Genomic DNA, 13,931 nt, shown 5'->3' on the forward strand with positions numbered 1-13,931 from the left:
CTTTGCAAGGTTGGGCAGAGTCTAATGGAGCGGGGGAGCGCATTCCACTGAAGAGGTGCAGCACGGGCAAAATCCTGAACTCGTGCATGGGAAGCAGTGACCAAGGCAGAGGAGAGGCGACGGTCATCAGCCGACCGTAGTGGGCGGGAGGGTGTATAAAGGGAGAGGAGGTTGGAGATGTAGGGAGCAGTGGAATTAGAGATGGCCTTGTATGTGAGGGTGAGGAGTTTGAAGAGGATTCTGTAGGGGAATGGGAGCCAGTGTAGATTTTGTCGAAGGGGAGTGGCAGAAGTGGAGCGGCGGGAGAGGAAGATGAGTCTAGCTGCGGAGTTGAGGACAGATTGGAGGGGAGCGATGTGGGAGCAAGTGAGGCCAGTGAGGAGCACATTGCAGTAGTCGAGACGCGAGATGACCAGTGAGTGGATGATAAGTTTAGTTGCACTCTGGGAGAGGAATGGCCTGATGCGAGCAATGTTGCGTAGCTGGAACCGACAAGATTGCGCCAGAGCTTGGATGTAGGGTGCAAAGGAGAGGGAGGAGTCAAGAGTGACGCCCAGGCAGCGGAGTTGGGAAACGGGGGAGATGATAGTGTTGTCAACAGTGATAGAGATATTTGTAGGGGGTGTTGCTCTGGCTGGGCGAAAGATAATAAGTTCAGTTTTATCCATGTTGAGCTTTAGAGAGCGCTCAGACATCCAGGAGGAGATGGCAGAGAGGCAGCTGGAGACCTGAGAGAGGACAGAGGGGGACAGATCAGGAGAGGAGAGGTAGAGTTGTGTGTCATCAGCATAGAGGTGATATTGAAGGCCAAAGGAGTTAATGAGCGCACCCAGGGAAGAGGTGTACAGGGAGAACAGAAGGGGGCCTAGGACAGAACCTTGAGGGACACCAACAGGAAGGATGGAAGGGTGTGAGGTGGTTCCGGAGGCAGACACAGAGAAGGAGCGGTTAGTGAGGTATGAGGTAAACCAGTCAAGGAGGGTGCTAGAGAGGCCAACATTTCGAGACTCAGTCACACACAATATACAATAATGTACTGTATGTCGCATTAATCGTCGGTCTTCTCATGAGTCCAATTCGCACTGCATTGCAACTAATACTTGCGTTTAAAAATTTTTGGCAAAAAGATGTCTGGTGCTAGCAGAGTTGCACGGGACCTGGCGGATGACTCGCACCAGGCATCTCATGCTGCATGCCATATTAAGGCTAGATATATAAGGACACATCTGTAGGTGTGCAGTTCTACACATATGGGCAGGGTAAAAGCAAAGCAGCCCATTGTTGCTGTATGCAAAAGCAACCAATGTTTTCATTGCACGCCCAATAATAGTTTATGCACCCCTTGCATTGCAAATTAGTTTGCACCATTTAGCCAGGTTTGCTCCTAACTCTAAATCAAGTTGATTGCAGGCATCTTTATTACTATTTTATAATAGATGAGCATACATTTTTTATGATGGATTTGATGTTCTTGTTGTGCTATTCATTTGATCAAAACTTTGAAAGTGCTCTGCAATGACTTCAGTAACACACATGCATTATACATTAGGTTCTGTTTTTTGGACCCTATGGAGGAATGTAATAGGATGTGAGACTCAGAAAGTGAGAGATTTTGGGAGAGTTTTCCTGTTGTTTTATTTTTTAAAGTGGCAATCATTTACATGGGAAAATCAACCTGGTTTTGCCATGTAAATGATTGACACTTTAAAAAAACAGAAGAATTCTCCCAAAATCTCTCCTTTTCTCTATCGTCCTAGTGGATGCTGGGGTTCCTGAAAGGACCATGGGGAATAGCGGCTCCGCAGGAGACAGGGCACAAAAAGTAAAGCTTTAGGATCAGGTGGTGTGCACTGGCTCCTCCCCCTATGACCCTCCTCCAAGCCTCAGTTAGATTTTTGTGCCCGGCCGAGAAGGGTGCAATCTAGGTGGCTCTCCTAAAGAGCTGCTTAGAAAAGTTTAGCTTAGGTTTTTTATTTTACAGTGAGTCCTGCTGGCAACAGGATCACTGCAACGAGGGACTTAGGGGAGAAGAAGTGAACTCACCTGCGTGCAGGATGGATTGGCTTCTTGGCTACTGGACATTAGCTCCAGAGGGACGATCACAGGTACAGCCTGGATGGTCACCGGAGCCTCGCCGCCGGCCCCCTTGCAGATGCTGAAACGAGAAGAGGTCCAGAATCGGCGGCAGAAGACTCCTCAGTCTTCTTAAGGTAGCGCACAGCACTGCAGCTGTGCGCCATTTTCCTCTCAGCACACTTCACACGGCAGTCACTGAGGGTGCAGGGCGCTGGGAGGGGGGCGCCCTGGGAGGCAAATGAAAACCTTTTTTGGCTAAAAATACCTCACATATAGCCTCCGGGGGCTATATGGAGATATTTAACCCCTGCCAGAATCCGTTAAGAGCGGGAGACGAGGCCGCCGAAAAAGGGGCGGGGCCTATCTCCTCAGCACACAGCGCCATTTTCCCTCACAGAAAGGCTGGAGGGAAGGCTCCCAGGCTCTCCCCTGCACTGCACTACAGAAACAGGGTTAAAACAGAGAGGGGGGGCACTAATTTGGCGTTAGAAATATAAAAAAAAAGATGCTATAAGGGAAAACACTTATATAAGGTTGTCCCTATATAATTATAGCGTTTTTGGTGTGTGCTGGCAAACTCTCCCTCTGTCTCTCCAAAGGGCTAGTGGGTCCTGTCCTCTATCAGAGCATTCCCTGTGTGTGTGCTGTGTGTCGGTACGTGTGTGTCGACATGTATGAGGACGATGTTGGTGAGGAGGCGGAGCAATTGCCTGTAATGGTGATGTCACTCTCTAGGGAGTCGACACCGGAATGGATGGCTTATTTAGGGAATTACGTGATAATGTCAACACTCGCAAAGGTCGGTTGACGACATGAGACGGCCGACAAACAATTAGTACCGGTCCAGACGTCTCAAAAACACCGTCAGGGGTTTTAAAACGCCCGTTTACTTTAGTCGGTCGACACAGACACAGACAGGGACACTGAATCCAGTGTCGACGGTGAATAAACAAACGTATTCCTTATTAGGGCCACACGTTAAGGGCAATGAAGGAGGTGTTACATATTTCTGATACTACAAGTACCACAAAAGAGGGTATTATGTGGGATGTGAAAAAACTACCGTAGTTTTTCCTGAATCAGATAAATTAAATGAAGTGTGTGATGATGCGTGGGTTCTCCCCGATAGAAAATATGGGCGGTATACCCTTTCCCGCCAGAAGTTAGGGCGCGTTGGGAAACACCCCTTAGGGTGGATAAGGCGCTCACACGCTTATCAGAACAAGTGGCGGTACCGTCTATAGATAGGGCCGTCCTCAAGGAGCCAGCTGACAGGAGGCTGGAAAAATATCATAAAAAGTATATACACACATACTGGTGTTATACTGCGACCAGCGATCGCCTCAGCCTGGATGTGCAGAGCTGGGGTGGCTTGGTCGGATTCCCTGACTAAAAATATTGATACCCTTGACAGGGACAGTATTTTATTGACTATAGAGCATTTAAAGGATGTATTTCTATATATGCGAGATGCACAGAGGGATATTTGCACTCTGGCATCAAGAGTAAGTGCGATGTCCATATCTGCCAGAAGATGTTTATGGACACGACAGTGGTCAGGTGATGCAGATTCCAAACGGCACAAAGGTGTATTGCCGTATAAAGGAAGAGGAGTTATTTGGGGTCGGTCCATCGGACCTGGTGGCCACGGCAACTGCTGGAAAATCCACCGTTTTTACCCTAAGTCACATCTCTGCAGAAAAAGACACCGTCTTTTCAGCTTCAGTCCTTTCGTCCCTATAAGAGTCATATCTGCCCAGGGATAGAGGAAAGGGAAGAAGACTGCAGCAGGCAGCCCATTCCCAGGAACAGAAGCGTTCCAACCCTTCTGACAAGCTCTCAGCATGACGCTGAGACCGTACAGGACCCCTGGATCCTACAAGTAGTATCCCAGGGGTACAGTTTGGAATGTCGAGACGTTTCCCCTGCGCAGGCTCCTGAAGGCTGCTTACCAAGGTCTCCCTCCGACAAGGAGGCAGTATGGGAAAAAAAAAAAAAAAAAATTCACGAGCTGTATTCCCAGCAGGTGATAATTAAATTACCCCTCCTACAACAAGAAAAGGGGTATTATTCCACACTATATTGTGGTACTGAAGCCAGAAGGCTAGGTGAGACCTATTCTAAATCTAAAAAAATTTGAACACTTACAAAGGTTCAAATCAAGATGGAGTCACTCAGAGCAGTGATAACGAACCGGGAAGAAGGGGACTATCTGGTGTCCCGAGACATCAGGGATGCTTACCTCCATGTCCCAAATTTGCCCTTATCACTAAGGGTACCTCAGGTTCGTGGTACAGAACTGTCACTATCAGTTTCAGACGCTGCCGTTTGGATTGTCTACGGCACCCCGGGTCTTTACCAAGGTAATGGCCGAAATGATGGTTCTTCTTCGAAGAAAAGGCGTCTTAATTATCCCTTACTTGGACGATCTCCTGATAAGGGCAAAGTCCAGGGAACAGTTGGAGGTCGGAGTAGCACTATCTCGGATACTGTTACAACAGCAGGGGTGGATTCTAAAGATTCCAAAATCGCAGCTGATCCCGACAACAAGTCTCCTGTGCTTAGGGATGATTCTGGACACAGTCCAGAAAAAGGTGTTTCTCCCGGAAGAGAAAGCCAGGGAGTTATCCGAGCTAGTCAGGAACCTCCTAAAATCAGTGCATCATTGCACAAGGGCCATGGTAAAAAAAAAAATGGTGACTTCCTTCGAAGCAATTCCAGTCGGCAGATTTCATGCAAGAACTTTTCAGTGGGATCTGCTGGACAAATGGTCCGGATCGCATCTTCAGATGCATCAGCGGATAACCCTATATCCAAGGACAAGGGTGTCTCTCCTGTGGTGGTTACAGAGTGCTCATCTTCTAGAGGGCCGCAGATTCGGCATTCAGTTTTGGATGTTGGTGACCACGGAGGCCAGCCCGAGAGGCTGGGGAGCAGTCACACAAGGAAAAAATTTCCAGGGAGTGTGATCAAGTCTGGAGATTTTTCTCCACATAAATATAGCTAAGGGTAAATTTATAATGCTCTAAGCTTAGCAAGACCTCTGCTTCAAGGTCAGCCGGTATTGATCCAGTGGGATAAAACATCACGGCAGTCGCCCACGTAAATAGACAGGGCGGCACAAGAAGCAGGAGGGCAGTGGCAAAAACTGCAAGGACTTTTCGCTGGGCGGAAAATCATGTGATAGCACTGTCAGCAGTGTTTCATTCCGGGAATGGAAACTGGGAAGCAGACTTCCTCAGTAGGCACGACCTCCACCCGGCAGAGTGGGAACTTCATGGGGAAGTTTTCCACATAATTGTAAACCGTTGGGAATTACCAAAGGTGGACATGATGGCGTCCCGTCTGAACAAAAAACGGGACAGGTATTGCGCCAGGTTAAGAGACCCTCAGGCAATAGCTGTGGACGTTCTGGTAACACCGTGGGTGTACCAGTCGGTGTATGTGTTCCATCCTCTGCTTTTCATACCTAAGGTACTGAGAATTATAAGACGTAGAGGAGTAAGAACTATACTCATGGCTCCGGATTGGCCAAGAAGGACTTGGTACCCGGAACTTCAAGAGATGCTCACAGAGGACTTATGGCCTCTGCCGCTAAGAAGGGACTTGTTTCAGCAAGTACCATGTCTGTTCCAAGACTTACCGCAGCTGCGTTTGACGGCATGGCGGTGGAACGCCGGATCCTAAGGGAAAAGGCATTCAGGAAGAGGTCATTCCTACCCTGGTCAAAGCCAGAAAGGAGGTGACCGCACAACATTATCACCACATGTGGCGAAAATATGTTGCGTGGTGTGAGGCCAGGAAGGCCCCACGAAGAAATTTCAACTCGGTCGATTCCTGCATTTCTTGCAAACAGGAGTGTCTATGGGCCTCAAATTGGGGTCCATTAAGGTTCAAATTTCGGCCCTGTCGATTTTTCTTCCAGAAAGAAGTGGCTTCAGTTCCTGAAGTCCAGAAGTTTGTCAAGGGAGTATTGCATATACAACCCCCTTTTGTGCCTCCAGTGGCACTGTGGGATCTCAACTTAGTTCTGGAATTCCTCAAAACACATTGGTTTAAAACCAGTCAAATCTGTGGATTTGAAGCATCTCACATGAAAAGTGAACATGCTCTTGGACCTGGCCTGGACCAGGCGAGTGTCAAATTGGTGGGTTTTTTTTCTCAAAAAAGCCCATATCTGTTTGTCCATTCGGACAGGGCAGAGCTGCGGACTCGTCCCCAGTTCTCTCCCTAAGGTGGTGTCAGTGTTTCACCTGAACCAGCTTATTGTGGTGTCTTGCGCCTACTAGGGACTTGGAGGACTCCAAGTTGCTAGATGTGGTCAGGGCCCTGAAAATATAGGTTCCAGGACGGCTGGAGTCAGGAAAACTGACTTGCTGTTATCCTGTATGCACCCAACAAACTGGGTGCTCTTGCTTTTAAGCAGACTTTTGCTAGTTGGATGTGTAATACAATTCAGCTTGCACATTCTGTGGCAGGCCTGCCACAGCCAAAATATGTAAATGCCCATTCCACAAGGAAGGTGGGCTCATCTTGGGCGGCTGCCCGAGGGGTCTCGGCTTTACAACTTTGCCGAGCGGCTATTTAGTCAGGGGCAAACACGTTTGTAAAATCCTACAAATTTGATACCCTGGCTAAGGAGGACCTGGAGTTCTCTCATTCGGTGCTGCAGAGTCATCCGCACTCTCCCGCCCGTTTGGGAGCTTTGGTATAATCCCCATGGTCCTTTCAGGAACCCCAGCATCCACTAGGACGATAGAGAAAATAAGAATTTACTTACCGATAATTCTATTTCTCGGAGTCCGTAGTGGATGCTGGGCGCCCATCCCAAGTGCGGATTATCTGCATTACTTGTACATAGTTACAAAAATCGGGTTATTATTGTTGTGAGCCATCTTTTCAGAGGCTCCGCTGTTATCATACTGTTAACTGGGTTCAGATCACAGGTTGTACAGTGTGATTGGTGTGGCTGGTATGAGTCTTACCCGGGATTCATAAATCCTTCCTTATTGTGTACGCTCGTCCGGGCACAGTACCTAACTGAGGCTTGGAGGAGGGTCATAGGGGGAGGAGCCTGTGCACACCACCTGATCCTAAAGCTTTACTTTTTGTGCCCTGTCTCCTGCGGAGCCGCTATTCCCCATGGTCCTTTCAGGAACCCCAGCATCCACTACGGACTCCGAGAAATAGAATTATCGGTAAGTAAATTCTTATTTTCTGATTCACACACCCTATGACATCCCCCCCCCCCCCTTTGAGTTGAGCTGTTCATATCAGTTTCAAAGTATATGCGCTTACCTATTAGGAGTACATTTAGTAAAAATCGCGTTTTGCCCGAGATAAAACACACTAGTGATTGTTCGTACACGGGTGAATATTTCAAAATAAAACACAGGAATTTATTATGAATCTGTGTTTTCCGGAATCATGTTTTCCAATTGTGTATACAGTCGTGATTGGCAGCCGTGTTTGCTGTGTGTGCCGGCAGCCAAACACTCCCGAACATGAAACCTTCACAGATCAGTGAGATCTGTGAAGTCTTCTGTGTGTACAGTGTGTAAAAAATAGAAACAAAAACCAACATGCAGGCGTACTTTCCATAAGAAACAACAGTTCATGAAATTTTATCATTGAAAAATGAACTGTTGATTCTAATGGAAAGTACTTCTGAGTTTGGGCGATGGTGTATTTGATCGTATTTGTGATTTCATCCATGTTTTGAAGTTCTGTTGCATGCAATACGCCTGTGTTTTGCCTTTAGTAAATTTCTGTGTTTGCAAAAATGGCCAAATATATGCTATATTGTGGGCAAACACAGACCTTAGTAAATTTAGCCCTTACTCTCTGAGTTATGGTTCTGTGAGAAATTGGCCATGGCCCACGCATCGAACAAGGCTTCAACCAAAGCATATCAAGCATTGGCGAGAGATAAAGGGCCTAATTCAGATCTGATCGCAGCAGCAAATTTGTTAGCTAATGGGCAAAACCATGTGCACTGCAGGGGGGGCAGATATAACATGTGCAGAGAGAATTAGATTTGGGTGGGGTGTGTTCAAACTGAAATCAGAATTGCAGTGTAAAAATAAAGCAGCCAGTATTTACCCTGCACACAAACAAAATAACCCACCCAAATCTAACTCTCTCTGCACATGTTAGATCTGCCCCCCCCCCAGCAGTGCGTATGGTTTTTCCCATTAGATAACAAATTTGTTGCTGCAATCAGATCTGAATTAGGCCCAAAGTACCAACCAATCAGCTTTAACTGTCATTTTTCAAACACAATCTCTAAGATGACAGTTTAAAGCAGTGGTAGCAAACCCTGGTCCTCGAGAGCTACACACAGTTCACGTTTTTCCAGTTCACCTGGCAGGTGCACATGTGCAGCATTACTAACTGTCACATTTTAAAAGATCAACAGGTGGAGCTAATCACTTAACTTGTGATTCTGTTGGGAGACCTGGAAAACATGCACTGTTTGTAGCGCTCGAGGACCAGGGTTGGCTACCCCTGGTTTAAAGCTATTTGGTTGGTACTTTATCTCTCTCCATTTTACCTCTCTCCGAAGATTGATACATGACATCATAATCTCTATTATTTAGTCTACTCTTTTGCTTGTGGATATAAATAACCTCCTTGCTATACTTCACAAAGGAGAGGGATAAAAAATGTAACAGTAAATAATGGAGAGCAGTAGCAAGTCCCAGTGTGCACTTATAGCAACTGGGTGTCACGAAATTCATGCTAAACTGAAAAGAGTGTAAAGTGAATTGCCCCAAACCCGTTCTATAAGTTCTATGAGATGGGCAGAATCATGCTTTCTGCACAGTTATCCATGGAACAGTTTACATTGTTCCCTCATTGTGTGGTTTCAGGATACTAATAACTTGAATGTATTTTTCTAAACTAATAGCTGGAGTTACTGGTTTAATTCCATCTGAGATATATGACCATATGGCTCGCCCAGCTGCATACATGATCTATGGCTCCCTCATGTGGATTATGCTCTTTGTGACGGGTCTGGCTTTTCCTTTCATTGTGGTGAGTGTAATTTCTTGATATTTTTGTTGCATTGTTTTTCTTAATGTGTGTAGTCTACCAGGTTACCGAAACATAATCTGTGCCTGTTAAAGGATAACTCACCTTTGTGTACTGTTTGGTAGTTAACTGATGTGAACCCAGTGGGCTGGGGAGCTGTTATTTTTTGACAATCAATTTGTCTTCAGTGACAATGTGGACAGCAGAATGCTGAGTGGTTTAACTGTGTCTGCATTATTTATAACTGTCACACTGACTGAGGAATAAATGATATTTGTTAATTCTACACTGGTTCCTTTCTTCTGGCAGAGAGGTGAAGGTAAGATACTTTTCCCAGAAACAGAGAATTACAGGTTTCCTTTAAACAAATTTATTTTAAGAGACAATTAAAGTCTCAAGGAGAATAGATAAATACATCAGTCTGATAATATGATTCTTTTGCAACTCAGTCACAATCTATAACAATTACTAAAGGGGGGTACTCACAGAGCGATCGCTGCTTAAAATCTAAGTAATCTGACTAGATTGCTTAGATTTTAAGCAGCGATCACTCCGTGTGTACCCCTCACAGCGATAGCGATGCGCAGCCCCGCGCATCGCTATCGCTGGTGCTAGATTGGCCTGCATGCAGGCCAATCTAGCAGGTAGCTCACTTCACCCGCTGGGGAAAATGAGCGCCCCCGTCTCCCCCCACACGCTCAGCACACATCGCACTGTGCTGAATATGGGGAGAAATGTGTGCTGAGCGAACCGCTCAGCACACATCTCCCCCCAAATCGGCCCGTGAATACGGCCCTTAACAGTTCTTTTCACATTTAGGATAAGATAGTTTTATTGTACCGGAACTACTTCTTTTCTTGTACTGTAGGATTTATTATTACAGTTCACATTAAAAATACATTTATGAAATACCTTTTCCTATGGTAAATACTTTATCACTTTACCTAAATAAACACTATATGACTACAGAATATTACACTCTCTAAATTAAGTTTGTGTGTTGTGGCCAGAAACTTTGCACATTAGATGAATTGAATTACATACTCTTAGTGTAATAAGTAAAGGCAAAGCTGCAGCTTGAAATCCATTCACACTGCTGCTTGGACCAGGGATATTGTCGGTGCTTCTCCCTGCAGGCACTTGGAGATGACATCATCTCCAAGCGCCTGGAATGCGACTCTCTCTATGCAGTGAATGGAACCCGGGTCAGATGACTTGGGTTACCCATACACACTGCCCCATAACCTGGGTTGGATTCCCGAGTTACTGGACCTAGGTTAACCCTCTCACACCATTCCGTGACCCAGATTAACCCGGCAATAATTCAGGTTTGAATGTGTGAAAGGGGTATAACAGTGTTCCTGAAGCAGAGCATACCGTCTCCCCCATCCTTCCACTGGTTGGTAGTCTCCCCTGCCACGTGCTGCAACAGAGCCACAGCCCCTGCTTCTAGCTAGAACCACTGTCCCACTATGTGGGAGCAAAAGGTGGGCAACCCTGTTGCAATAAAGTTCACAATCTCTCAGGTGTACATACAGGTGTACATATATACATCTTTACATTACATACCCACACCATATATATATATATATATATATATAAAATATACACAGTGCATCCAGAAAGTATTCACAGCACTTAACTTTTTCCACATGTTGTTATGTTACAGCCTTATTCCAAAACGGAATAAATTAATTTTGTCCCTCAAAATTCAACACACAATACCACATAAGGGGGGTAATTCCAAGTTGATCGCAGCAGGAAATTTTTTACACTTAGGGTGTGTACACACGGTGAGATATTTTCTTTCGATTTTGACTATATAGCCAAAATCTCAAGAAAAGTTAGTGCAGATCACAAGGTGAAAATCACCTTGCGATCCCGATGCGCGGTCCCGCCAGGTCGGCATCGCAAGAAAAGATAGACTGTGCAGGCAAGTCAATCCTTGCTAGATCGGTGTACTATCTAGTTCATCTCACATGTCAATGACATCTCACGTAAGCCAAAATCGTAAGCACACATTGGGGGTAATTCCAAGTTGATCGCAGCAGGAGCTTTGTTTGCAGTTGGGCAAAACCATGTGCACTGCAGGGGAGGCAGATATAACATGTGCAGAGAGAGTTAGATTTGGGTGTGGTGTGTTCAATCTGCAATCTAATTTGCAGTGTAAAAATAAAGCAGCCAGTATTTACCCTGCACAGAAACAAAATAACCCACCCAAATCTAACTCTCTCTACACCTCCCCTGCAGTGCACATAGTTTTGCCCAATTGCTAACAAATTCCTGCTGCGATCAACTTGGAATTACCCCCAATGACAACGTGTAGAAAATAGGATTTTAATACATACCGGTAAATCCTTTTCTTGTAGTCCATAAGGGATATTGGGGAATCTAATACGATGGGGTATAGACGGGGTCCAAAGGAGCCAGTGCACTTTAAATTTCTTCAACTGGGTGTGCTGGCTCCTCCCCTCTATGCCCCCTCCCACAGGCAGTTATAGGTAAAAACGTGCCCGCAAGGAGAAAGGACATATATGAGAGAAGGAAATATGATAACAAAGGGTGGTGAGATTTACATACTAGCACACCACTAACATATAACAACCACTAACGGCTGGTAACAACAACAGCAACAGCTGAACAGGTAACCACATAACAAGAACCTGCAGAAAAGTCAATGCATTGAGGCGGGCGCCCAATATTCATTATGGACTACGAGAAAAGGCTTTATCAGTAGGTATTAAAATCCTATTTTCTCTAGTATCCATAAGGGATATTGGGGAATCTAATACGATGGGGACATCCCAAAGCTTTCAGAATGGGCGGGAATGTGCGGAGACTGCTGCAGCACCGCCTGCCCAAACTGGGTATCCTCTTTGGCCATGTATCAAACTTGTAGAACTTCACAAAGGTGTTCTTCAACGACCAGGTAGCAGCTCGGCATAGTTACAAGGCCGAGACTCCACGGCAGCCACCTAGGAAGAGCCCACTGATCTTTTAGAGTGGGCTTTCAGAGACTTAGGAACAGGTAAGGCTGCTGACATATAGGCCTGTTGGATAGTAAACCTAATCCAACGAGCAATGGACTGCTTTGAAGCAGGTCAACCCTTCTTCTGCGCATTATAGAGCACGAACAAGGAATCCGTTTATCTGACCCGAGCTGTACGCTTGACATAGATCTTCAAGGCACGCACAGCATCCAATGCCTCCGGAGGAGCAGAAGCGTTAGAACTGGATGGAATCACAATAGGTTGATTCAGGTGAAATGCGGAGACAACCTTCGGCAGGAACTGCTGTGTAGTCCGGAGCTCTGCTCTGTCCTCGTAAAAGACCAAGTACGGACTTTTACACGATAAGGCCCCCAATTCTGAGATACATTGAGCAGAAGCCAGGGCCAGTAAAATCACCGTCTTCCACGTGAGGTACTTGTCTTCTACCGTCTTCAGAGGTTCAAACCAGGAGGTCTGTAGAAATGCCAACACTAAATCCAAATCCCAGGGTGCTGTAGGCGGCACAAAAGGTGGTTGTATGTGGCGTACCCCTTGCAAGAAAGTCTGATATTCTGGCAACACTGCCAATTTCTTCTGGAAGAAAATGGAGAGGGCTGAAATCTGGACCTCAATGGAACCCAGACATAAGCCCTTATCTACACCAGTCTGCAGGAAACGTAAGAAACATCCCAAGTGAAACTCTTAGGTTTCCTGGCCTAAACCATGGTAGTAATAACCTTTTTGGAAAGGCCCTTGTGAGCTAGGATGTTCCACTCAACTTCCATGCCGTCAAACGAAGTCACCGTAAGTTCGGGTAGACGAACAGTCCTTGTTGAAGAAGATCTCTTCTTAATGGTAGAGGCCAAGTGTCTTCAACGGACATGTCCAGAAGATCCGCGTACCACGCCCTCTGAGGCCAGTCCGGGGCAATCAGAATTGCCAGAACACCTTGATTCCTGATTCGCTTTAGCACCCTTGGGAGCAATGAAATCGGAGGAAACAGGTAGACCAGCCGGTACGGCCAAGGCGATGCCAGTGCATCCACTGCCCGCGCCTGAGGGTCCCTGGCCGTGAGCAATAACAGGGAAGATTCATGTTGAGACAAGAAGCCATCATGTCTATTTGTGGGCAAACCCACGGGTCGATGATCTGCTGCAACACCAGATGGTGGAGCCCCCACTCCCCCTGGCTGGAGATCATGACTGCTCAGGAAGTCCACCTCCCAGTTGTCCACTCCCGGAATGAAGATTGCTGACATTGCTCTTGCATTTATTTCCACCCAGAGGAGTATCTTTGACACCACTCGCATGCAGGCTCTGCTTTTTGTCCCTCCTCGACTATTGATAAACGCCACTGCCGTGGCGTTGTCCCACTGTACCTGGATCGCTTGATCCTTGAGCAGAGGAAAGGCCTGAAGCAGAGCATTGTAGATCGCCCGAAGTTCCAGAATGTTGATCGGAAGGAGGGCCTCGTGGGCTGACCACCTGCCCTGGAACTGCACCCCTTGGGTGACAGCTTCCAATCCCCATAGACTTGCATCCGTCGTGAGGAGGGTCCAATCCTGAAACCCAAAACTCCGGGCTTCCCGGAGATTGGAGGACTGTAGCCACCACAGGAGGGAAATCCTGGCCTAAGGTGACAGCCGAATCATCCGGTGCATCTGTAGATGCGATCCGGAGCACTTGCTCAGGAGATCCAACTGAAACGTTCTGGCATGGAACCTCCCATACTGGCTCGCCTTGTATGAGGCAGCCATCTTTCCCAACAATCTTATGCAAAGATGAACGGACACTCAAGTAGGTCTGAGCACCATGCTGACCATCTCTTGAA

At 46.6% G+C, this 13,931-nt stretch overlaps 1 protein-coding gene across 1 annotated transcript in view; it reads left to right on the forward strand.

The window, feature by feature from the left end:
• Positions 1 to 13,931, forward strand: part of SLC2A11 (solute carrier family 2 member 11) — a 251,620-nt gene that overhangs the window by 228,653 nt on the left and 9,036 nt on the right. The window contains exon 13 of the mRNA XM_063912987.1: positions 8,987 to 9,114. Within this exon, the coding sequence (XP_063769057.1) occupies positions 8,987 to 9,114 (128 nt within the window). The remainder of the gene's footprint in view (positions 1 to 8,986; positions 9,115 to 13,931) is intronic.

The sequence above is a fragment of the Pseudophryne corroboree genome, chromosome 1, assembly GCF_028390025.1.
Source record: "Pseudophryne corroboree isolate aPseCor3 chromosome 1, aPseCor3.hap2, whole genome shotgun sequence".
NCBI lineage: Eukaryota > Metazoa > Chordata > Amphibia > Anura > Myobatrachidae > Pseudophryne > Pseudophryne corroboree.